Consider the following 26,226-nt stretch of genomic DNA (forward strand, 5'->3'; position numbering starts at 1 on the left):
GTGTTGTGCAAGTTTGCAGGAGTCAGTTATTTTGCAGGACTCATGACATGAAGTCAAGATGGCGAGAGAACCATCACATCACTAGTGGTGGAAAGTAGTAACTAATTATTTTTACTCATATTAATTCTCATGGGCAAATTTGAGGTACTTGTACTTTATTTGAGAATAATACTTGTACTTATACTGCACTACAAATCAGCAGGAAATATTGTACTTTTTGTATTATAAGATTTTGCATACAAAATATAGGATGATGCATTCTTATAGATTAGATGACACACCAGTATTTAAAAGGGTTCAAATTAATTTCACCTCAACAAATTGTAACAGGAAATATTATATGTACATATATGTATGAGTAGTAATTTTATAATTTGATTAATATAATATAATAGAACATACAACAGTATACTGTAACATTCACAGGGGCCTTTTTTCTTTGTTTGAGTTCTTTTACTTCTGATACTTTATAGCAATGCCATGTAAATAACACATTCCTCCTCCACAAATGAAAGTTTAATTGATAAGCAATAAATTCCACCCTTGCTCAATTCAGTACTCTCAGTGATTTTACTGCCTCTGATTGGGCTACCCCAGATATTCTTACCCTAACCATAACAAATCATCTTTCCTCATGCCTAAACTCAACCAACCCAACCAGCGAGTGTGCTGAGTTCTGGTATGACCGGTGCCATATGACGGCTGATGTTAGCTAGCTTTAGCACACATCAGCACTATGTCACCGACATGACTGAGTCAGTTCGCTCATTTTCGGACTCGTTTCTGTTTGTGCTACTGGTTCGCTACATTTTAGCATGTAGCATTATCCCATAACTGCCACATTGTGACCATATACACATTTTGCCAATAATAAGAATTACATACTTTGACTTCCACCTGCACATTGTCAGTGCAGGTCCTTTACTTGTCATTGAGTATTTTCACTAAAGGATCAGAATACTAACACTAAACCATCTGTATCTATATATCTATCTCTCACTCTCTCCCTCTCCCTCTCTCCCTCTCTCTCTATATGTATACATACATGCCAAATTTACTGTAATATAGCCTCTCACTGGCTGTTGCTAACACTCAGACACGCCCCTACTGACTGACATTTGAAATTCATATCTATTCACATTTTTAGATATTGAGGGGGATATTAATGATCCCCTCTTACTACATTGGTTAATGAAAGCCGTGTCCTTGAGACAGGCGGGATGGTGCTGCGTAAATGTCATCTTGGTGATGGTGCTGAACGGGCGTATAGCAGTGCTGAGGTACAGCGGTAATCCTTATGGCTGTACCAAGGTCTCCCCAGCCTATAGCCTCCAGACTCCCTGCTGAGGACAGGACTAATGATAGCTCCCGCTAATAAAGATTGAAGCTCCTGACTCCCGCAAAACTGTGTAGAAAATGGAGGGGAATCATGCGGCCCGGCTCGATTAACTTTAAGCTCGAGGCTCTGTGAGCATGTGAAGGATTATCCCTTGTTATGAACTCACTTTATTGTAAAGTACTCGGCTGTGTCTCCGCAGTGGATTCTTCAGTCTTTTGTCTCTGGTCGTGACTGATATTTTTTCTTCATGTTTCTGAGCTCATGTTTCAGATCATCTTGAGTCTTCACCTCCACCCTGTTGTTCCTCATATTACCAAACTAATCCATATGTGCTTAATTGATTGTGTTTTTTGTTTATTTTTTTTGGCCATATTGATATGTATAAAATAACTGACTGAATGAAACTGGTAGTGTCTTGTCATGCTGCATCGCACCTGCTGTGCCTGTCTTGTGCATGGATGCTGTCTGTCTGTCTGTCTGTCTGTCCGTCTGTCTGTCCGTCTGTCTGTCTCCAGCATGCTCAGATGAGGAGATGCCTGCCTAATCATGTCTGTTTTCTAACAGATCTACCTGTTTTTGTCTCTTTGTCTCTTTCGTGTCTTCAACTTCTGTATCCAATTCTGGGTATCTTATGGCTTTTTTCTTTTTTTTTTTTCTACAAGTATTCCAAATGCTTTGCACTTTATCTGTTATTCATGAAATGATAGTGACGTCACGGCAACTTTTTTTTTTTAATTTGTTGAAATCATGCAAAAATGTTAACTTCTATCCAATTGTCTCTAGATTCTTTGAGTAGGGGGGATGTGGCCCGTGAAGATTCCAAGTAATGATGTTACACATTAAGGAGTGGAGGTTGTGAAGCAAATTTGCCCATTTTTATTTATTTCTGTATTTATTTATTTCATATATTATACATTTATTAGAATTACTGCTGGATTTCCAAGTCATCTAAAGCAAACTTAGACTCTTATTGTTTTGCTACTGTAGGGTTTTACAGTAACTCTTTTATTTGAATCTATTTTATTTTTAAATAGAACATTTGTTGCTTCTCATATTCATATTTTATTATACATGTAAGCTTTCTATTGTTGAGTTTAGTTGAGTTTTTCAACAATGTTTCTGCTCTCTGTCTGCCCTCCCTTTCATTCTCTCCTTCCATGCAGAGATGTTTGTCCGTTACTCTCTCTGTCTCTTTTTGTTTCCTGTCTTGTGACCCTGGGGTATCCTCTCCTTCTCCGTCCCTTCAACATCCGATCTCTGCTAGCCTTTCTTTTTCTTATTTTTGAAGCACCTACTTTCTGAATGGGCCTGACTCTGGTATATAGCCGTGTTTTTAAATAGATCCATGTGTTTTCTTCTTCCTCGCTCCTCTTTTCTTCCCCCTTTTCCCTCCTTCCCCTTAAACCCTCTTCTAATCCTCTCTTTATCTCCACTTCCCTGTCTTTTTCCCTCCTCTCCCTTCCCCTTTTTTCTCTTCTTCTTCTTCTGCATTCTGTCTGCACCCTGATGTGTAGGAGCGACAGACACATGTACATAAGTTTATTAACTTATAAACATGCACATACTACCTCACATATCTCTCTTTTTGCTCGCACTCGTTCTTTCCCGTTCTGCCTCTTTCATGCTGTCTTGGTGTTCTTTACTTAATGTGTCCAATGATCACTCTGTAATTGCCACAACACCTTATTGGAACCCTCGATCCACTCCTGTCCACATTTTCAATTCATTTGACTACACACTGTATCAGTTATGAATCCTATGTATTGTACAGTATCTTGTTGTACAATGTGGCTGTCCTTTGCTACATTGCCTGTCATTGTCTGGAAGAGAAGCAGAGCTGCCTCTCTCTCTCTTTCTCTCTCTCTCTCTCTCTCTCTCTCTCTCTCTCTCTCTCTCTCTCTCTCTCTCTCTCTCTCTAGCACTTCTTCTATTCCTCTATCTGGCTTGTCTCACTTCTCTCTGTCTCCTTCTCAGTCTTCAGTTCTTCGTTCTCTTCTTTGTGTTCCTCCACCATTTTATCCCTCTTGAGTCGCCCAGGCATGCAAGTGACCTATGAGTTCAGTCTCTCGATGCATCTCTCCCTAATATATAGTCAACTGAGCTCTGACAGATGCAGTATTGGATATAACTTGCCACTTGTACTTGTTCTTCTCATGGGGACACGAATAGCAGGCAGGGCCTATTGATCGGTGCCCATGATGCATACACTCTCTCTAAAAAGAGCTCATCTAATGCAGAAGCACCTCAAGGCACAGAATTCTAAATGAAGTAAAGTTTCTCCCTGAAGTTTCTGGTAAAGTGTAACGTTGAGAGAGGGGGAGAATGTAATAATTAGACAACTACAATCAAAAACCGAAATCACTTATTTTCCCTGCTTCAGTGATTGATAACCCATAAAAAAACTGCTTCTAAGAAGAGAAACTGACTATAGGTGTCATGTCCTGGTTGAAACGATACTCAAGAGTTTGTCACTATATTATTTTCAGTAGGCAGCTCACTCTGATTGGTTGAGCTCAACACAAGATTTGTGTCTTTTTGTTGGAATCATCAGTACCATAAAGTAATTGGGACTAAACTTGAAATATCCCTATGTAATTTTCTGTAAAAACCCTGAAGTTCATTCTTCCCCTTCCTGTTACCTCTCCTCTCTCTCTCTCTTTCTTTTTATCTTTCTTGCCCTCACTCTCTCTCTCAATCTCAACTCTGCTCTCTGCCTCGCTCTTGCTCTCTCTTTCTCTCCGATTCTCCCTCACTCCCTCCCCGCCTCCTTCTTTTTCTCCGCCTTTCTTCTCCTCACACCCTTGCCCACTTTTCTCCTCCCCCACCTTACCCCAAAACCCCCCTTCCTTTCTACCCCGACTCTCCTCCTTTCCCAGTGCGCCGCGTGCCCCCTCGTTTCTCCATCCTCCCCTCCAACCATGAGATCATGCCAGGAGGGAGCGTCAATATCACCTGCGTGGCCGTGGGTTCGCCCATGCCATACGTCAAGTGGATGCTGGGCAGCGAGGACCTGACCCCCGAGGATGAAATGCCGATTGGACGGAACGTGCTGGAGCTCAACGGTGTCCGGGAGTCTGCAAACTACACCTGTGTGGCTATGAGCAGCCTGGGTATCATCGAGGCCACTGCTCAGGTCTTAGTTAAGAGTAAGAGAGGCTCTAATCACATGATTAATCACTTTGGCTCCTGGAGACAGAGAGAGAGAGAGAGAGAGAAGGGTTTGGAAAAGTACCTCAGTTGGTACAGTATTGAAGGATAGATCGGGTTTGATTGGGTTCCGTCTATGTTTTTAAATATATGGATGTCAGGAGAGTTGGATACTCTAAATTTACAGCATAGTAATGTAACATTTTTTCCATACTTTACCATATACAGTATGTTTAAGGTACATTCATCATTCAGTGTGGGACCATTTAACCCCTTGACATCTGAATTTATTTAGAATTATGTTAAAAAATTAATTCTTTGTGTTTTTGCTTTCAAATTGATCCTAAATTAAGAGGAGTTTGTTAATTTTTCTGTAGCACATACAATAGTTATAAATTTGATGCAAATGATGCAAATTAGCGATGCTTGCATTTAAGCATTAACGCCTGTTGTTGCTGATTTGCATAAAAATACCTTTTTTTCAAAATTCATTAATGTGCATCAAAAAAGCCTCAAAATTAGCTTTACAACCATTATAATGTAACAACAACACAATGGATGTAGTTTTCACTTTGACCGGTCGACGAGAAACCAGTGCTTGCAAAAGGTTCCTTGGTGTGTGTTGAATATGCACAAACCGGCATTAGAGGAATGCATGCACGATTCGGCTGCAATGTGGATTAAAGACGTATGACGCGAATTCACGACAATCAGCGTTAAGGGGTTAATATCCCCCATTCTAAGTTGCTTTGGATAAAACATCTACCAAATGAATGTACTGTAATTTAACATCATTAAAATGCTGATTAAATAAAATTAGATTCAACTTAATTGCCATTGCACTCAGCAGTGAGTACTGTTCAGGAGAAATACAGTTTCTTTCTAGAAACAGACTGAACAAATGTACAGAACAGTAGGAAGCGATGTCACTGTGATATGTTCCAATAAAGAAAAAACAATGTGCAAAATACACAGTATGAATGAATGCAGCCATAATCTACCATTGTCATGTGACAGAGTTACATAATGAACAGAACCCAATAAATGATATACAGTAAACGATATAATTCTCTTTCCCTCTCTCTAATCCCCAGCTTTGCCAAAGCCTCCAGGTACACCCATTGTAACCGAGACCACAGCCACCAGTGTGACCATCACCTGGGACTCCGGCAACCCCGACCCTGTCTCGTACTACATCATTCAGTACCGAGCCAAAGGGCCGGACAGCAAGTACGAGACAGTGGACAGCATCACCACCACCCGCTACAGCATCGGCGGACTGTACCCCAACACCGAGTATGAAATCAGAGTGTCGGCCTTCAATAGCATCGGCCAGGGGCCCTCCTCTACACGTGTGGAGGCCCGCACGGGAGAGCAGGCCCCGGCTAGCCCTCCGCGAAACGTCCAGGCCCACATCATTTCACAGAACACGGTGATGGTCCGCTGGGAGGAGCCGGAGGAACCAAATGGACAGGTGGGACGGGGACTGAAAGCACTCTTTTTCATCTGTTTTCAGTAGTGAAAAACATGCAGTTTACATTTTCCTTTCTTGTCTCATCGGTTGCCTTTCTTTTCTTGCAAGCAAATTGATCTAAATATGGTGGTAAATGTTCTGCATGAAAATCACTGGTACTTTAGAAAAGCCAGTCTGTTCTGTGGAATTAGATTAAAGCTGTTAAAGAAAGCAGAGTCCATTTGGTGTGACAGTTCCCAGACCCTGTATCTAGAGATTCAGCTTTTCTCCCATTAGCCAAAACTAAAACATATGAAAACTCCTCCACATCTTAACTTCACCTTCATTTATGTCCTTATTCCTAAACGTAACATGTTGCAAAGTTGTTAAAAAGATGTATGTATGTTTATATATGTGCGTGTGTGTGTGTGTTTGTGTGTGTCTGTATATCTATAGAGAAAGAGAGAGAGAGAGAAAACAGTCTAGCACAAGACACCATATATTCTCCACATTTGACATAACATTTACCCTCACTTATGGGCTGGCAACATTTCAAAATTGCACAAAGGCCCACATGAGGCTAAAACGATAAAGCCTTAATATAATTCACCATTGGGAGCTTTATTCCAGTGTGCAGATTCATGTCCTTTGCAGGGATTGTGTCTTGCCAGAGATTTCCCTCCTGTAACTCCCTCGCTACTTTCCCCACCCTCTAAAGAAAGAAAGGTAATTGGACTGTCCTCTCTAAGTTAAGAGCACTCCCTCTTGAGGCCTATTTCCTTTTCTAGCCTACCTAACTGTACAGTAGGTTCATGAAAGTGCATCACTGTATTGAGAGCAAATGGGGATTATAGATATTAAAAGAGTTATAACAGGAGAGGTGGTAGAGGTGGAAGGCCAGGGCAATGTCATGGCAGCAGGATTACACTCTGAACTGCCCATAAACAAATCCCAAAGGAGGAGGTATAAGCAATACAATATGAGGACAACCACAGCTTGTATTGGAACTGGTTTGGTCAACCTCATAGTGAGATTCTTTTACCAGGATTAACTGCACAACAGCCCCAGAAACGTACGAACATCACCTTGTGACAGTGACCTCTAACAAACACTGAACCAACAAATCAACAGGACCATCTGGACGAGAGTAAAAACTCATTCATAGATGATGACCTATGCTCTGATAAAGTTGTGCTGAAAGATGGTATTATGGATTACCATGGATCAAGCTTAAAATCCAGTCCCTTTCTTTCTGTCCGCTCCTCTGTTGTAGGTGAAAGGCTACCGCGTGTACTACACCATGGACCCGTCCCGGCCGATGAATGAGTGGCAGATCCACAACGTCCAGGACAGCGTCATCACCACCATTCAGAACCTGGTCACCTCGGAGACCTACACCATCCAGGTCCTGGCCTTCACCTCAGTAGGGGACGGACCCTTCTCAGACCCCGTCCATGTTAAAGTCATGCCTGGAGGTCAGTGTGTGTGTTTGTGCATGTGTGACTGTGAATGTGCGTGCATGCATGTGCATAAACATAATCACATGTAGACATTTGTACAAGTGAAATCATTTATCTGGCATGCCGGTGCATAGATAACAGCTAAGAAGCGGCCTTCATTTATTCATGTTCAGGAGAGCAGTGGTTGTTTTTTAGCACAAATGAGTCATTATTCATGTGTGTGCATATATACAAACTGTTAAGTAGCTTATTCGAGTGACTTGTATAAAGTTTGTGAGGCAATCCACTGTGAAACGCTCTGCGAATAAGCTTGACCTGTCAGAAAATATGACTTCTTCAAAATGACTAAATTCCACCTGCTGGGACACAACTGTGGGTACTTATGAAAAGGAAACAGGGATTAACAGCCAGAAGTGTCCCTCGTACCACGGTGCTGCTCGTGTCTCTGCGACAGCTACTGTCACAGGTTTTATGTGATGGGAGGGACAAAGAGATGATTACTCTGATGGTATTACCGGTTTAAATTCTTGTGTAGCTTGAGCTACTGCTGCAACATTAAATGTCCTTAAAAGTCTACTATTTCCTAGAACATGAAAGGAATAAGATTATATAAAAAACTGCACAAAAATGCAAGGTTTGGAGGATTTATGGGTCAATGGGTGTATATTATGACATTGAGAATTAGTGCAAATTCCCTTTTGGTTCCACTGTGACACAATCTCCTGAAAAATTCGCTACGGTTCAAATGGATTGGTTTTGAACCATGGTAACTGCTCTGTGATCGAGTTTTTCTGAGTTAAAAATTACAATTATAGCTAAAGTTAGAAAAAACATCTCTTTCTAATACATTATTTCTAATTTAATACTCAAAAACAAAACTCTGCCTTTCAGGACTGTGTGGGAGTGGTTTAATCAGATTTGATTGACAGTGCCATTTCTGTGCCAACATAATTCCCATTGTTGTATTAATGATATTAATAATAATCTTCATTTATAGAGCACTTTTCTAAAGAGCATTACAAAGTGTGTTAGAGAACAAAGCGATGATAAAAATTCATTAGAATGATGAGGTAACCAGGAAGGAGAGCAATAATGCTATTTACATAATACAAAAACAAAATTACTTAAAGACTTAAATGTACAATCAAAATAAAAACACAGGGTATAACAGAGTTGAAATGGACACCATAAAACAGGATGGTAAAATTAGAAAAAGTGAGTTTAAGAAGTGATTTAAAGATTATTATTGTTAAACTCTGATTGGTGCATGGAAAAATTTTGGGCATATGAAATAACCAGCATCATTCTAGCTTTGACAGATAATAGTGAGTTCATGTAGAAATGTACACATTTTTTAATAAAAAGCTGTCTAAGAAAATAGGTTTTCAGGGTTTTTAGCAGCAGCACAAAAATGCACCAGACTGTCAAAGTGACTGACTATTTGTCCTGCCCCCTTCAGTCCCAGGCCAGCCGGGGAAGTTTAAGGTCGGCAGGGTGACAGACACCAGCATCGAGCTGACCTGGGAACCAGCTTACACCAAGGAGGGCATTGTCAACTATGAGCTGCTGTATAAACCCGTCAAGTTTGGCAGTTTGGTAAGACCTCTTACTCTCTTCTTATAAAACTGTCTGCTGAGCAGATTTCCTAATAAGATGGGGGCATGAGAGGTCAGATAAAAGAAGAAGTTTAAAAGATTAACCCCAGTGACAGGCCTCATCTCCTTTTCTCTCCAACTCTCCTTTAATGTCTTCTTTTTCACTCCCCTCGTCGCCCCCCTCGTCCTCTCCTCTGCTCCTCTTTCTTCTCTCTCATAGGAGAAGCTGACCTTCGGGCCCAGAAATTCTTACACAGTGGAAGGTCTGAAAGCGAACACCGAGTACTCCTTCTCCCTGGCCGCCATCTCAAACAAAGGCATCGGAGCTTTCACCAACGAACTGGTGCAGAGGACATCACAAGCCAGTACGTCTCAGTTTGACTGGGTTCACAAACTGTACCTGCAGGCACACACACGGAGACACACACACACACACACACACAGATACCAAAAACATCATCTACATTATGTTTGAGTGCACATATCTCATGCAAATATTTTGTCCTCTACATACACAGCTGGTAGTACATTGCCCCCGGCTCCTGACCCGGTAAAACCTGGCAACCATCTTCTCATCTCTCCATCTATCTCGTTTATCAACCTATCTGTCCAACACCCCCGCCCATCCATCCATCTATGTTTGACTGTGCCTTTCTTCCTCCCCTCAGCCTCTCGCTTTCTCACACAGCCAAAACATCATGACAGATGGAGATGGAGCGCCGATTAATGTTTCACTCTTCCTTTTCTTCACCCTCCTTTCAGTTTTTCCACTCTATCAGTGTCTAATGTCTTTGAAAGGGCGAAACAGTCTGCCACCTATTGGCTAACAGCCAGTGGCGAGGAGCATTATAGGATGGCGGCTGGCCTGCTGTGTTGACAGGTAAGTGCTGGTCAGTCTGCATTTTATCCACGCTGAACTTGCATTCTTTGCCTTGTCTCCTTTTCCCTCTTCTTTTTCTGCACAATCGCTGATAAGAGTCAAATAAGCCGAATGACACAAGTCATCTCATATCTGCTCTCAAGAAGGCAAGAAAAAAGAAAGTGCAGAGATAAGGGAGAAAATGGCGCAAAGAAAAGAATGAATAAAGTAGTCGTGGTCGAGAAAAGTCCCAAGTCCTGCAGATTGCGGCGCTGTATCTCTTCAATGGTAAGTTTTTGTAAAGTATTTACAATCACACACAAAAGATTCATACAATCAGAATATTTTTAGACTACAAAATGTGCTAAATGTTTTCAGCTGCTGCTCTCCTTTCACTCTTTACCTTCAAAAAGAAAGCGAGACCAAGGTGGTACACTGGAAGGGGGGGGGTTCAGGAAAGGGAAGGTGCCAGATAAGCAGACTATTTCATGCAGCAGAATTCATTTCCCAGGGAGGTTATGTGTGCTTTGTTATCGCCAGGCTTTGGTGCACATCTAGATTGTCCCCTGAGGCCAACAGAACTGTGGCTGTACGGCTGAGTGGATAGATACTTGAACCTGTCAGCTATGACTATTACACTCCCACACATACACACATGCTATATACTCCCGGGCCCAGACACCTCGGCGGTACTCGCCATTGTGTGTGTGCTCCTTAAGGAATATTATATAGGGTGAGTGATACCTTCAGTTCAGAAATCTGTGGTGATGAAGGTGATGTTCTGGTTTCTGTTTGTTACAGTAAATATCCCAGCCTACTTCTGATTCAATTCATCATTCTAGCCTGACTTTCAATATCTGTCTGAGTGCCTTTCTCTCTCAGGCTCCCTGTTCTGTTTTGTTTTTACCTGCCTCCTAAATCCTCTCTGCGCTGTGTGAGATCTCTTTTAGTTTGTTTGTTTCTTCCCTCTGTGAAGCCCGAGACCTTCCCCTAGTCAGCAGTGGAAAGTCTCAGTCCACTCTATTATCCCGAGGACTCAAGGATTATGCCACCAAGGGGGCTGGTGCTGTGAAATGTGTATATTTGTCTGTGCTCCTGTGTACCGAGCTGTGCATCCCTGCTTTAGAAAGAAATACTTTCTCTGTTTCTCATTCATAAATCTGGGTCCTCTTTTGCCACTGGCTGCGGCCAAAGGATAAGATATAATCATTGGGTATCAAATGCACATTCTCCTTGTGTATAATTAAGTTGTCCACTCAGGGTCGATACTCTCGTCTCTGCTTTATTTCATTAGGCTCTAAGCCTAACATTATGCTTTTACATTATGTGGTCGCTCCCCCTTTTATGCCTGAGTCATGTTTGTCCTGGTGTTATCTCTTTCAGTTCAGTTTACCTTCGTTTCTTATTGTTTCCTTTTTTATCCTTATCTCCTATCCTTTTGCTCGTATTTCCCCCGTCTCTTGCTTTTTCAACCCCATTCTCTTGGGTCTCTCCTAAACTCTTTGCCTATTGCCCTCCTTGCCCCTTGTCCAATCAGAGCCCTCAGCTGCACCCGAGGGTGTGTCCTGCGAGAGTGCCAGCTCCACCTCGCTGAGAGTAAGTTGGAGGCCGCCTCCATTGGAGGGCCAGAATGGCGAGTTGGCAGGTTATGAGCTGAGATACCAGAGAGTTTCTGGGGCAGGAGGCGGAGGTCAGGGCCAGGAAGCGAAGGGGCCTCCTATCCCGGCCCAGCAGGGGCAGACAGTGTTAGAGGGGCTGGAGAAATGGAGCTGGTACAACATCACCATGGCAGCTTCAACTGCAGAGGGGACTGGTCCCAGCAGCCCAGCTGCCCTTTGCAGAACTGATGAGGACGGTAAGAGTGAGAGCCGTAGATCAGACCTAAATGGTATTGATTGCTTAGCTGATTATTTACTGGCTAGACTGTTGGTCACTTAATTAATGCTGCATTTGTGTATGTGTGCATGTGTGTGTGCTCAGTTCCCGGGGCAGCCCCTCGTCAGGTGGACGTCCAGCCGCTAAACTCCTCAGCACTTCGAGTCACCTGGCGATCAGTGTTGCCACGGTTACGGCAAGGCCAGGTCCGTGGCTACCAGGTGCATTTCAGCCGCTCAGAGAGCGGTGAATCGCGAAACCTTCCCCGCATTAAGGACCTCTTATTGGATGAGTCCCAGGTGACATCATAGCTGAATATTTAAATGATTAAATGCTGGTCATTTATTTTTTCATTAAACGCCCTCCCTCTCTCCTCTTGTCCTTTGACTCACTCTCATCTGTCTCGGCTGCCTGCGGGGTGTGTCTCGACTCCGGGCTAAGATGGAGGAGGATGACTCAACTCAATATGTGAGTGCAGACTACCCATCCTCTTCTCATTATAAATGAACTCACTATTAATACATACAGCACAATGCATCCAATACATTACACGGAGACAGTTAATGAATTCCTCATTAAGTTTGAGATTTGATTAGCTTCTGATATGTAACATTTTGTTCATAATAATAAGTGTATAGAAAGGCAGTGACGAGAATGTCTCATATTTAAAGGAATGAGTTTGCAGTATTTGATGGTGCAGTTATGTGTTTTCCTCCTTAGGAGTTGATTTTGGGAGGTCTGAAAGCAGAGACTTTGTACTCTGTCTCAGTGGCAGCGTACACCACCAAAGGGGATGGAGCGCACAGCAAAGCCAAGCTGGTGCAGACCCTGGGGATTGGTAAGCATATGCCAAGTGTACAGTTCACTGCACTGGATTTAGTAACATACTCAAGAATTGATCTTACAGTAAGCTGCACCAGGAGCCAGCAGTAAATAAACAGCCAAATCAATTGTAATTCTTCTACAAGATTTACATGATATGTATTTTTTTATATATATATTACAATTGATTTTCTGCTGCCTACACTGTCGTTTGCAGTGCCCGGCCCCCCCTCCCTTTGGGTGCGTCCAGGATCAGGCCCATCAGTGGTGGTGCGGTGGGCTCCTCCACTGGAGTGCTCTGAGTCAGGCTCTGATAGCCGGGGGGCCCCAGTGGAAATCCAGGGCTACCGCCTACAGTTTGGCCTGAAGAATACATCTTTAGACACCACAGTGGATTTCACAAATCGGGAGAAAAACTTCTCTGTCGGAAACCTCTCCCCAGGCTCCTCCTACGTCTTTGTCCTCTCTGCAAAGAGCCGAGCAGGTTACGGAGATGCAGTGCAGCAGGAAATAACAGTTCCCATGTTCCCACCCTTGGGATACCCCAAAATATTTGACTTTGTTAATGCCACTTGCTGCTCCCTCCAGTTCTCATGGCTACCCCCAGCCCCGCAGGAGTGCAACGGTGTCATCACAGAGTACACCATATCTTACAGAGAGGCTGTGGGCCCCAAACCCTCGGCTGACCCTGGCCCTTCGGCCTTACCAGCCCCCCCTGCTCCCCCATGGTTAGTCGCGCTACCAGCAAGTGAGTCCAGCTACACCATCCTGGGCCTGAATCACAGCACAGCCTACGAAATGCAGCTCAGAGCCCACAACAAGGCGGGGCCAGGCCCCTTCAGCCCACCTGTGGTGAGCCGAACCCTGGCCTTTGAAACAGGTAGGGCTGGCCTCAGGCCTCAGGAACACCCCTCACCTTCAAAGCACTGGTTCAGCTTCACACCTCTGCTCCCCTTAGTGTGGATTACACTCCAACACACTAAACTAAATGAAGTCTGGGCCAGTTCTCATAGGTCGGCCTTTCACCTGTGCACCTCAGAGAGGCTGAGAACTGCAAAGTCTGGGGGAACACGACTACTCCCCCAAAATCCTCCACTCACTCACTTATACCTTCATCACCCACCCTTCACCACCAGTGGAAGCAGGCTGAATGTTAATGGATGTTTGCTTCAAGAGCACTGCTTATCACAAACCCTCAGGTAAAAGTCAATACAGAGCTTGGGTATACAGTATCTAATACAGAAGGTAAGTGTTCAGTCTGAATTCAAGTGAAAACTGGCGTCTGGTGCTGTATCTGCAGGTAAGCTTTTTTATCTGATAGACCTCCACTTCCACCTTTTCCAAAAGCCTTTGCTGACATGCTGAATTCTGAGTCTAACACACACAACCTTACACTCTGAGAATGTGGCATGTCACATTCCTGCAGCCAGTCTGTCTGTTCTTTGTACTTATTACTCTTGCCATCCACTCTCCTCATCACCTGCCCATCATCTTAACCGTCATGTATTCTTCCCCGGTAACAGACCTGACTGACATGTCTTCCATTTTTACAGGCTTGCAGTGAGAAAGCAGAGGAGTCGCTGAATTGAGTAAAATGCTTCATCAGGAGTGACTGTTTTTTTTGTTTGTTTGTTTGCTTCACAGATGTGCCGAGGAATTTTTCAGTTAATCTGGCAACTAAGACCAGTGTGCTTCTGACCTGGGAGTTTCCAGAGAGCAGCAACCCCTACCGCTTTACTGTATGTGGTGCATGCACATGTGTGGTGACATATGGCTAGTCTGTCATTTTTTAGATAATGTATAATACAACATATTATGCTGTAACACTCGCCAAGTGTTTTTGATCATAGTACCTTATATTACCAAAAGTTTTACTTTTTATTTCAATTATGGTAAATTGTAAATGTAAAATGTAAATCGGGGCACTATTGTTGTCCAATATTGTAATTAACCCTCGAAAATGTGATCTCCAAATTAAGTTTAGTGTCTAATGATTAAACTTGTTTTAATTGAGCCTAAACTAGTTAAAGTACAATAAGTTATCATCAGCATACAGTGTATAAATAAGCATCTTTTCCTTTTATCTATTATTCTAACTTCAGCAACCCACTCCCATCCTTCAGGTGGAGTATAATCGACAGAAGATGGAGGTGGATGCTCGTCTGAGAAAGGCAGTCATCCCAAACCTTCAGCCCGACACCAGCTATGACTTTAAGATCACTGCCCCAGAGGGCAACATGGGAGGCCTTCGCCACCGCATCTCTGCCAAGACCTCCCCGCCAATCACCATCCGCCGCCCTGAGATTGACCACACCCGTGACACTGAGACCACAGTCACCATAATCCTGCCGTCATTGGAGACTCGCACTCCTGTCAAGTAAGACTGAAAGATGTTTTCAGTTTTCAAGGTTGTTGCAGTGTTTGAAATAGTTGTCATGGCTCTCATAGACAGTGAGACTTGCTGTACTCAGGTCAGATGATTACAATCTTGCAAGGTCTGGGGCTTGATGATAAGACTACCTGACTGACAGGATGTTGAAGACAGTCTTTATAGCAACAAGTTGGCAAGAAACTGTGGAAATAGTTTGAGACACATTTGCTATTGTATCAGTTCAGCCGGTGTCACGGTATTTGTCCTCCTCTGCTCCCACAGGAATGTCTATGTTGTTGTGGTTCCCCTGAGGAGAGCCCGCGGCGTCATCAGACAACTCAAGAGCCCAGATGAAATGGACCTAGAGGAGGTGAGAACCACAACAATGACAGCACCCACTGATGTCTGTGCCTGGAAGGAGGAAAGGACCTATAAACACACACACAATCCCATTGCTGAGAACTCCTGGCAAGACTTACCCTTTATAATTCAATATCGGTGTTTAAACATTAGTCACAGATATTGGAACGTCTCATTCTTCTTTCTGTGTCTTCCCTCTCTCTGCTTCTCTCTCAGCTGTTAAAAGACATCAGTCAAAGGCAGAGGGATTCTCGGCAGCAGAAGCAGGTGGACCTGCGCCGGGCTTACATCACGGCCCGTTTCACACCTGCCACCCTGCCGGCCTTCTTCACCCTGGGGGACCAGCTGGACTACGGAGGCTTTGAGAACCGAGCGCTAGACCCAGGGCAGGAGTACGTCTTCTTCATCCTGGCAGAGCTCAACTCCACAACCGGGGTACAAAAGACACTGTGTCACTTCATCTCTCTGTTTATAACTACTCCCTCAGTCCCCGCTGCCTGTTTCTCTCCTGCAGGCTGTCACTATACATTGTAATCAATATGGCCTCGCTGCTAAAACAATAAAATGTACGTCAGTCAGAGTGTTGTAAGCAAAAGGTAATAACCTTCACATACTTCCATCACCACTGCTAATAAAGAGTGAGTGTGGCTGCTGTGGCAGTAGAAGAGGTATTGCCTTGTGCACTGCTTGTATATGCACATTCAAATTGGAATAGACCTAAATATACGAGTTGAATTAGGATAGATTTTATTTTTTATTAGATGTTTTTTTTATTAGGAACACTTTTAGCCCAGGGGATGCTCTTCAGGAGTCCTTCAGATCTAATAAAGAGGCACTCTATTCAGTTTACTGTGATTATACAAACGCACATAATGTAAGTGAGCTTAGGTACATTCTTTACTTGTTGTCTAAAATGCTTAGACTGATCAAATATAATCTCATACACACGTACATATAAAACCTGTCATGTGCAGCTTGGTCACAATTCAATCTAACGCAATCTAGTGCAACAGCTCTGCAATGAATACTACCTGAGGAGGTTACATGTTGGTGGGCTGCGGGCTTTAGTGCCATGTGCTCATGTTATTTTGTCCACTGAGATGAAAGAAATAACTGATAACTGATTAAATCATGGATCACTAGAATAGACAAACAGAAAGAAAAGCACTTCAGTGTCATTCCTGAACATGTGCCTGTGTGTTTGTACACAGAAAATGTATGTGGCCAGCCTCTACACAGACCCCGTGATTGCCCCAGATTCGGACCCCCAGCCCCTCGACGCAGGCGATGGTCTGATCTGGGTGGTTGGACCTGTCCTGGCTGTGGTCTTCATCATCTGCATCGTCATCGCCATCCTCCTTTACAAAAAGTGAGCGTGACAGATTAACTGAAGCATTATGATGATGAGTCTTAACGTGTATGGCTGATGTCATGGTTTTTCTTAATGTCAGTGAATCCCATGAAAAGACATAGCATCACTCTCAATACATTTTTACTTCTGTGATTGTGTCTCTCAAGCTCCTCCACATCTGCTCACTGATGGCATGAATCTTTAACAATGGGTCACAAATATATGCTTTCATTTTTAAATAAGGCTCAATGATTTCATAAAACAGGTGGGCACGAGTTGTTAGCAAATGTCACTCAAATTGGAGTTAATTGTGTATTTGCTGGGCAACTATTTTCAGTGATGTATTAATACACATTGGCTGTTCTAGTGAGTATTTATGGAACATGTGTACCGAAGGAACATGTCACTGATTGTCACAGTGTGACTCAATGTGTTTTAGACAACAATGGAGCTCTGGAGAGGAGAGGAATAAGCTATATCAGGCTTTAGCTCCACGCACAGTGCTTGTTAATACTGTAGCGTCAGTTACTTGTTAGTTTTTGTCTTCTGGGGTTTGTTGACAATAAGGAAAATATTTCCAGCCCTGTTCTTCATAGATAAAGTTTCTGTCTCTCATGCCACATTCTGCAAGCAGCTCCCGCTGATATTTCCAATACTGGGATTGTTTAATCTGCATCTATCCTCCCACAAATGCTCAACTTTCAGTGTGATATTCATCAAATTTGTTCCAATTTAGAAGTTTGTCCTCCCCTCAGACAGCTACGAAACAGTCTGACCCCGCTGTAGGCTGCTGATATCTGATGCAAGCCATCAAGTGTTTGAATACTAATGCAAAATATTGATTCCCCTCTCTAACAATCTGTCTGTTTCCTTCCTTTTCTTCCTCTAATTATTCCTTCTTTGCTCTTGTTTCACTGGAAGCAGCAAACCTGACAGGTGAGATTAAAACGATGTCAAGCTCTTTGTTCATTTTAAACCCACAGCAATTACATGATACCAGGCGCTGTACAGAGAACTTGTACAAAGCGGTAAAACACTGTATCTGTAAATGCGCTATTTACTCGATTCGAGTCGCCATGCTAATGATGTGTCAGTAGTGAGTCTGTCTTTCTCTCTCTGGTTGTTTGCATGTGCTAATTGTTCTTTTGACTCACTGGTGTTTGAGCAGCAAGCGCAAGGACTCTGAACCTGGAACCAAGAGTCTTCTGGGCAATGCAGAGATGATGGCCCATCACCCAACAGACCCCGTGGAGATGAGACGCATCAACTTCCAGACTCCCGGTATGAAGCATGTACATGCACAGTCACCCAAACACACACTCTGTATTTGCATAATGAAGTATACTTCTGATTGCCCGTCATTTGATCATGAAATATTCATGTGACTAATTATAACCTTCAGTGAGATTATGCGGACAAGATTGTGAAAGCACTCCTCCACATCACAACCAACATGTACCTGGCAGCTCCAGATCAAAATGGCCGCTGCCCAGGTAGTACAGTCAGTGCTGAGTCACCAGTGAGTCATAACGGTGTGACAAAATCTGATCATCTCCGCTCGCCCACATTCCACATGCCAGGCTGCAGACAGCACATCAGATCAGACAGAAATGTGTCTTATCGCTCTCAAATGTTTCAGAGTCAGGTTTAATTCTCAAAATTACGTATCAAAAGGTGAGTTCTTAGTTAACTGTGATCATTTCGGAAGGGATCGACGCTGTCCCGGCCAGCATAACCAGCTGAAACCCCACTGTGAAGTAACTACATGAATTCTGACGCTCCCCACCCCCCGCCGAGTGAGATCTAACGACACAGCTGCTTCGGTCATGGCACCAGGCCTACGATGCTTCGCTTTCACTTCTCGCATTAAATTAACAGCATGCAAAGAACACACATGGCCTGGAGGAATTTAGTCACTGTTCTGACTGTATTTTCATGCTTGCAGTTTATAGAAACCTCACAGGATCATTGTGGGGGAAAATGTGTCACCAGGGAGAAAGGTTTAGCCTTTACCTGCCAGGATATATAAAGTCAAGTTGTGTTTTATTAAACCTATAGATGGTGGTCTGAACTCTTTTCTTTTTTCTTTTTTTTGGCACATTTTCCTTGGAAGCAAACTAAAACCCACAAAATAAAGCACCTCAGCTCTCCCATTCCATCTTTTTTACTCTCATGTGGCTGCAACCTTGAAGCTCCCACCTTCTCCTCCCCTGAGATTTGTGCTTTTGAGATGCTCGGCAAAGATGAAATTTGTTTCCAACAAGAGCGGCTGATGCTATCTGAGGTCATTTTGGTCGTGACAGGAGCGTTTTGTCGTGATTACCTGTGGGCGCCACTGATATGAGTCTGTTTTTCGTAGCTGTAGCAGCAGAACAGCTTAAATGCTGTCCGGAGTGTATCGACATACATTACCATTCAATGCATTCACGCATTGTATGCATAGATTTGATTTATTGTTGTAGCTATTTGCCTTTTTAATGGACAATGGTCTGCTATAGCTTCTCTTTTCTTGCTCCAGCTGTGAAAAGAAACAACCAGGAGGCCTAGGTTGCATCCTCTGTGTGTGTGTGTATGTGTGTGTGCGCGCGTGTCCGCAACCCTCCCAATTAGTGTTCTGTCTGTGTTTGTTTTCTCTGAGTCGTTGCTCCTCTGATCACAGAGAAAGCAATTTATCAAAGAAAAACAATTTACAAACAAACAAGACTCGCCTCACTTTGTCCTCGCACATGGATCAGAATTGATTTTCTGCCTCAGCGTCTTCCTTAATGATATGTGATGTTCTCCGATTGTATAATTATCGTCACATCTTTGCATGCGAGCGATGTCGACCTGCGGTAAGTTGGGTTATTCAGCTGAAGTGTTGCATCACCTCTGACCCCCCCTCCATTGTCACGCAGGAATGATGAGCCATCCTCCCATCCCCATCAGCGAGCTCGCTGAGCACATCGAGCTGCTGAAAGCTAACGACAACCTGAGACTCTCCCAGGAGTACGAGGTGAGAAAAACATTATCATTCCGTACGAGTGAATAGATGACATCATTATTGTTTGGAGATGTTAAGCTTGTTAAGCCTTTGCTTCATACAGCAAATCTTATTTAACATTTGTATCTCTGTGTGGAGACTATATGTTCATGATTTATTCAGCGCTGCAATTTATTCCTGTAACTTGTCTACATTATGGAGCACTCTCTTTCCATTATCCTCAAATGCACTGCTAAATAGGCCTCCACACACTGTTAATGTGTTCGTTTTTGCTGCTTCTTTCCAGTCCATCGACCCTAGTCAGCAGTTCACCTGGGAGCATTCAAACCTAGAGGTCAACAAGCCCAAAAACCGCTATGCTAACGTCATTGCGTATGACCACACCAGGGTCGTCCTGGCTCCTATAGAAGGTGAGGATTAGCGGGAAACAGTCAGATGAAGATGTTTAGAGATTCTAATAGGAGAGTCTGAGCGTATTTCTGTTCAGGGGGTTGAACACAGAGGAGGGTTGGGGCGGCGGGCTGCATGATGGATGAAATCTGAAATTGCAAACCGTGCTGAAGACTGGCTGTGTGCAGTGGCATGAGACTGACAAACAGCGCGGGTGCATTCGAGTGCAGCCAGCAGTCCTGCAGAACAAGAAGGGGGAGAATGGATTTGATCGGGACCTCATGAATTTACGCCAACAGAGTCTGGTTCGTTTGCTGTCGCACGCTAGTCATCTGACAGCCGTCTGCTGGAAACCACGGCTCCCTGAAACACCGCAGTTCGTTAGGCTGTTTGATGTCATACATGAAGGTTAATTTATTATGTCACTCATGCAGATTGCAGTTTAGCAAGAGCCTCACAAGTGTCTCACTAGCAGGTATCCTGGGGAGCGACTACATCAACGCCAACTACATTGATGGCTACAGGAAGCAGAATGCCTACATTGCCACACAGGGGCCCCTGGCAGAAACATTTGGGGACTTCTGGAGGATGGTGTGGGAGCAGCGGGCCGCCTCTGTCGTCATGATGACACGCCTGGAGGAGAAGTCACGGGTGAGAAACCTGTCTTTCACCCACTGACCCACAACATTCATTCCCTATAGCAGTGTTTCCCAGCCTTTCTCCTTAAGGGACCCCTTTTCTATCAATGAATAAATTGACAGCCCCTGACTAAGTATTTCATATTATATTCAATGCATAATAGTAACAGTGCAAAACAGCTGACAGACTGGACAATTAATTGGACAATTATTTGCAGTAAGTTTGTGTAAAGAGGGATTTGGATGAATTTTGAGCATTTTGTTTCCTGTGAATATCGTATCAGTTTTCCTGATATTTTTAGTAACGTTTTATGCAATTCCTTGTCTGTATTATGTATTATTTAAATTTCTAGCAATCATATGTAATAGGCTTCTTTGTGGACAAATTTACTGTTACCTGTTTAGTAGTTTCAACTGTGTACATTTCTAAGTGAGCGAAGGCTCTGAACTTAACTCGTGTTCAGGTCTTCACTGTGCCTTTATCCTGTGAGAATTTAAAAAAAGTGTTTCTTAACAAATAATCCAAGTCTTTAAAAATAACAATTAATTTAATTCACAGAAATTTATTAAATGCTGAGAGGTAGACTCACTGTATGAAAAGATTTTACCCCTTAAAATCAAGAAGGTTGGGAACCAGTGATCTACAGTCATGTTACATACCAACACCTGCCTTGGTCTAATTGCAGTTTATAGTTCAAGGGGCTGTTTGGGGTACAAACTTGATCAAACTTCAGAGGAATGTTGCTTGGATCAGTCTGAAAGTAATTGTAGCAGTGAAGATGATGTTGATGCCTTTCCTCTATCCCTGTAGATAAAGTGTGACCAGTACTGGCCGAGTCGCGGCACGGAGACCTACGGGATGATCCAGGTCACCCTGCTGGACACAATGGAGCTGGCCACTTTCTGTGTTCGCACCCTTTCCCTGCATAAGGTGAATTATTTCCCTCGCTTCAAGCCTCCCCTCTCCTCCTGTGTCCACCCCTTGACTCGGCGCTCTGCCCTGTCCTCTATTAATTACAGTCACATCCACCGAAACCTGCTTTGATCTCTTGAGTTTATGGTTAAGAACCAGAAGCAACTGGAGAGGCCATGAATTTCCACTGTCGCTGAATGAGTAGTGCACGTGGATGCGGAGGAGAATAGATTACTCTGGGCTGCGTGGAGTGTTCAAACCAGGCCAGCCTCCCTGTGTCAGGCGCTGAGATTTGATCACTGTTGGAAGCAGAGCACTTTCTTATAGCACAGGGCTAATCTAAGACCGCCAGACTAGCGTGTCTCTGTGGCCTACTTACAAACACAGAAACTAGGCCAACTGTAGCTTCCAAATGTAGCACCGTTTCTTTAAATTTCTGTTGATGCGTTGTGAAAAGTCAAGTTAGGCGATCTGTCATACAGTAGAGAATAAAGCACACGAAATATTTGGCAATGTTAGCATTCTTCCCGTCTTTTGTGTAAAATCTAGGAATATTTGTGTTTTTTCTTGTCTTTACGTGATCTAAAAATATTCATCTAAGCATGAATTAATTTGCAAGCTTCTTAGACATTCTCTATGAAGAAAGTGCGTCGTGGCTTGTATGACTGCAGATAATTAGGATGGTGTCACGATCAAACAAGTTGTTTATGTTGTACATTCAATAATATAAAAAGGGACCAAGGTTATACATGCATGCACATGTACAAACAATAATCTCCTGTCTTGTCATATCAGAGTGGCAGCAGTGAACGGAGAGAAGTGCGTCAGTTCCAGTTTACAGCCTGGCCAGATCACGGCGTGCCGGAGTATCCCACCCCCTTCCTCAACTTCCTCCGCAGGGTCAAAGCCTGCAACCCTCCGGACGCCGGCCCTATCATCGCTCACTGCAGGTACAGAACACACACCCACGTTTATCTTAAACGCATTGTTTGACACTTCGTGAAATATGCTTGTTAGCTTTCTTGCAGAGTTGTGTCTGTTTTTTTTAAATATGAAGCGACTGTGAGGTGACAACTTACTGTAAAGGGCGGAACAGGGGAAAGAGCTAGCCCAGTTTTGCTGAAATAAAACCTGCCGACCAGCACCTATGAAGCTCACAAAATTACAGGCTGTATCCCGTTTGTTTGATCCTGTGCAAAAACCAAAGTGCAAAGACGAAAAGCTGTGGTTTCACAGCGGTTATGTGGGGGCTGTTTCTTGGCCGCGTGCAGTAACTTCCTGGAGTCTTGGTTGCCAGGGAGCCAAGAAATCTTCCAGCACATTGCCCCTGTGTAACCATAACTTGTTTTTACATTATGGTGTCTGTACGGATTAAACAAACAAAATAAAACATGTGTTAATTAGTGAGCTTTAAAGGAGCAGGAAGATGGATTAAATGTTTTTTACCTTTTGTTTCCAGTCTCTTTAAGCTAAGCTAAGATAACCGGCTGCTGGTTCAGATTCATATTTGATGGATGAAGATCGTTTTCAATTTTCTCATCCAACTTACAGCAAGAGAGCAAAAAGGCCAATTTCCCAAATGTTGAACATCTCCTTCCAACGAAATGTCCAAAAAAAAAATCCTCCCTTTCAGTCAACTGACATCCAACTTACTCCCCTCCCTCTGTTAGTGCTGGTGTCGGTCGCACCGGCTGTTTCATCGTCATCGACGCCATGCTGGAGCGCATTCGCCACGAGCGCACCGTGGACATCTACGGTCATGTGACCCTGATGCGCTCACAGAGGAACTACATGGTGCAGACGGAGGACCAGTACAGCTTCATCCACGAGGCCCTGCTGGAGGCTGTGGCCTGCGGGAACACTGAGGTGGCTGCCAGGAGTCTGTACTCCTACATGCAGAAGCTGTCCAAGGTGGAGAGCGGGGAGCACGTCACCGGCATGGAGCTGGAGTTCAAGGTGGGGCCGAATGTTTATGTTAACGTTAACATGCATGTAAAAATACATTCAGTCTTTTTGTGTTAAAAGAGGAATACAAGAGTGGTTCGTTACTCCGTAAAACAGAGCCATGTCAGATTACTTGTGTTTATGATCAACATGAGATTGATTTTCCTTTCTAAAACTGTTTCCCTTGCATAATATCTAGAGGCCTGAACACCTACCTAGGAAGAAAAAAGTTAAAAATCAACGAAAAAAGTAAACTATTAATGATATTTTGTGTAACAGAAAAATTAATCCCGTCTTGTTCTGATAATCTTGCACCCCATCAAATTTATTTTGTAACCCCCTCAAGCTGGGAACCCCTAGAGTCCAGAGAACAGTAGCCTTGTACGTTAGCTAACCAGGCAGATAATCCTGAATAATCCTGCACTTTTGCATACAAAATCAGTTTTGGTTTGCTTCAAAGCTCCTTTGAAGTTTAAAAAAAAAAGAACATCGTTATGACAACATTTTCTTTCTCCGTCCAGCGACTGGCTAATACCAAAGCCCACACGTCCCGGTTCGTCACAGCCAACCTGCCTTGCAACAAATTCAAGAACCGACTGGTCAACATCATGCCCTATGAAACCACCCGCGTCTGCCTCCAGCCAATCAGAGGCCTGGAGGGCTCAGACTACATCAATGCCAGCTACATAGACGGATACAGGTATGTTTTCATCCTGAAAACACTAATATGACCCGACCCCCTCATCCTCTTCTGACGGCTTGATGAGTGAATGGATTGGATAGGTTTTCACCACAGTGCTCTCACCTGTCACGTCCTGTCAGATCTGTCGTTACTGTATACATGTTCCCCCTATTTGTCCTGCTGCGCGGCACTCGCTTCGGTCCGCGGTGAAGGGGACGGGACGCTGAAGCGCTTCTGATGATTCAGGCATTCAGAGTGGTTGCACACACATGTTTTGACTGTTCCTCTTCTTGCTTGAAGCCTGACCCCCTTTTCAGTCTGATGCTTGACAAAGGAAGAAACAGGGAGGAGGCGGCTTCATGATGTGTGTGTTTGTGTGTGTGTGTAGGCAGCAGAGAGGCTACATCGCCACCCAGGGTCCACTGGCTGAGACTACGGAGGACTTCTGGAGGATGCTGTGGGAACACAACTCCACTATTGTGGTCATGCTCACTAAGCTTAGAGAAATGGGACGGGTAGGGACAAATGAAGCACACGCACAAAGTGCTGCAAATAACAGCAAATTTCAGCCGTGTTCGCAATGCCATCAACATGTTTCTTTCTGTTCTGCTCTCTCAGGAGAAGTGTCACCAGTACTGGCCCGCCGAGCGCTCTGCCAGGTACCAGTACTTTGTGGTGGACCCCATGGCTGAGTACAACATGCCTCAGTACATCCTGCGGGAGTTCAAAGTTACGGATGCCAGGGTGGGTTCATGGTGCCTGTGTGTTTAAAGGCTTGTTCTCATGTTGTGTGCCGCATTCAAACAGCAGTGTAACATCACACTCCTTGACTTTCCTGCTCTATTCCTGATCCATCAGTGCTGTCAGAAGGCGACGGTGCAGAGCCTGTCCTATCGACCTGTAGTGTGTGTCGGCTAGCGTGTGTTTTGTATGTGAATGCGTGCAACACAACAGGTTAGCATTTATCGACAGGCAGCCCTAAATTACTCATTCAACCGCGCTGTCTCCAGATTACCTTGACAGCATATGTGTGTGTCTGCGCGTGTGCACACGTCTGCTTGTGCACATATGTGCCAGTTATAGATAACTCCAGTCAAGCCTGTCCTGCACTGACGCCACATTGACAGATGCTCTATTGATCTCCATTAAGGGGGAGTCAGAAAGGCTGTGCCGACGAGAAAAGATGTAATTGCCTACTGAGTGGCTGACAATAGCAGACGCACTGACGTTAACCACAGCCACTGATCCAGGGTCAGATAACAGTAATCATTAGAGGGGAAAAAGGGATATTGTTTGGCAGAGTGTCTCTCCTCAGTTAATTCAGCAAACAAGAAGCTCTTTCAATAGACTTTTTGAAATAGTCACCTCACATAAACAATAGCTACTCATTTCAAAGATCAACATCTTGATACGTCTCATCATTTCCTCACTCCCTCAGGATGGCCAATCACGGACAGTGCGTCAGTTCCAATTCACTGACTGGCCGGAGCAAGGTGTGCCCAAATCAGGGGAGGGCTTCATCGATTTCATTGGCCAAGTGCACAAAACCAAGGAGCAGTTTGGCCAGGATGGACCAATCAGCGTTCACTGCAGGTAAGCAGTGGGGTTCATCATAGTCACGGCTCATGGTGAAACTAATTAACGTGCTAATAATAATACAATAAAGAATACATTTAATTGCGTATCGAGTACAGTATGTTGGTCAGAATTGTCCAAGCTCTGACACACTGAACACTAATCAACCAATCAAATGTTTTCCTTCACCGCTGTAGTGCTGGTGTGGGGCGGACAGGTGTCTTCATCACTCTGAGTATTGTCCTGGAGAGGATGCGTTACGAAGGGGCGGTGGACATCTTCCAGACTGTCAAAATGCTGCGCACACAGAGACCAGCCATGGTGCAGACTGAGGTAAACTCACTGATTCATTAAGCAGGCCAGAGACACGAGCACTGATGAAGCGCACTGTTGGTACTGCCTAAAGCTATATTTTTTATATTCTTGCTCTTTATATTTGGCTCATGGATATTTTAAATAAACATACTGT

General features: G+C 43.9%; 1 protein-coding gene across 3 annotated transcripts in view; it reads left to right on the top strand.

Annotated features, from left to right (window-relative positions):
* LOC121614989 (receptor-type tyrosine-protein phosphatase S-like) overlaps positions 1-26,226 on the top strand; it is a 67,077-nt gene that overhangs the window by 37,470 nt on the left and 3,381 nt on the right. The window contains exons 7-34 of one of the 3 annotated variants that reach the window (XM_041949105.1): positions 2,854-2,868; positions 4,216-4,485; positions 5,581-5,960; positions 7,213-7,414; positions 8,859-8,995; positions 9,215-9,359; positions 11,391-11,708; positions 11,834-12,027; positions 12,170-12,196; positions 12,449-12,566; positions 12,768-13,430; positions 14,195-14,289; positions 14,674-14,927; positions 15,204-15,291; positions 15,498-15,716; positions 16,493-16,650; positions 17,801-17,913; positions 19,530-19,627; positions 19,902-20,025; positions 20,481-20,656; positions 21,455-21,574; positions 22,352-22,506; positions 23,227-23,512; positions 24,022-24,200; positions 24,571-24,697; positions 24,801-24,926; positions 25,621-25,775; positions 25,955-26,090. In XM_041949105.1, the coding sequence (XP_041805039.1) occupies positions 2,854-2,868; positions 4,216-4,485; positions 5,581-5,960; positions 7,213-7,414; positions 8,859-8,995; positions 9,215-9,359; positions 11,391-11,708; positions 11,834-12,027; positions 12,170-12,196; positions 12,449-12,566; positions 12,768-13,430; positions 14,195-14,289; positions 14,674-14,927; positions 15,204-15,291; positions 15,498-15,716; positions 16,493-16,650; positions 17,801-17,913; positions 19,530-19,627; positions 19,902-20,025; positions 20,481-20,656; positions 21,455-21,574; positions 22,352-22,506; positions 23,227-23,512; positions 24,022-24,200; positions 24,571-24,697; positions 24,801-24,926; positions 25,621-25,775; positions 25,955-26,090 (5,078 nt within the window). Of the gene's footprint in view, positions 1-2,853; positions 2,869-4,215; positions 4,486-5,580; positions 5,961-7,212; positions 7,415-8,858; positions 8,996-9,214; positions 9,360-11,390; positions 11,709-11,833; positions 12,028-12,169; positions 12,197-12,448; positions 12,567-12,767; positions 13,431-14,194; positions 14,290-14,673; positions 14,928-15,203; positions 15,292-15,497; positions 15,717-16,492; positions 16,651-17,800; positions 17,914-19,529; positions 19,628-19,901; positions 20,026-20,477; positions 20,657-21,454; positions 21,575-22,351; positions 22,507-23,226; positions 23,513-24,021; positions 24,201-24,570; positions 24,698-24,800; positions 24,927-25,620; positions 25,776-25,954; positions 26,091-26,226 lie in introns of all 3 variants that reach the window. The other 2 variants (XM_041949103.1, XM_041949104.1) reach the window with 2 other exon arrangements.

The sequence above is a fragment of the Chelmon rostratus genome, chromosome 12, assembly GCF_017976325.1.
Source record: "Chelmon rostratus isolate fCheRos1 chromosome 12, fCheRos1.pri, whole genome shotgun sequence".
In the NCBI taxonomy this organism is placed as follows: domain Eukaryota; kingdom Metazoa; phylum Chordata; class Actinopteri; order Chaetodontiformes; family Chaetodontidae; genus Chelmon; species Chelmon rostratus.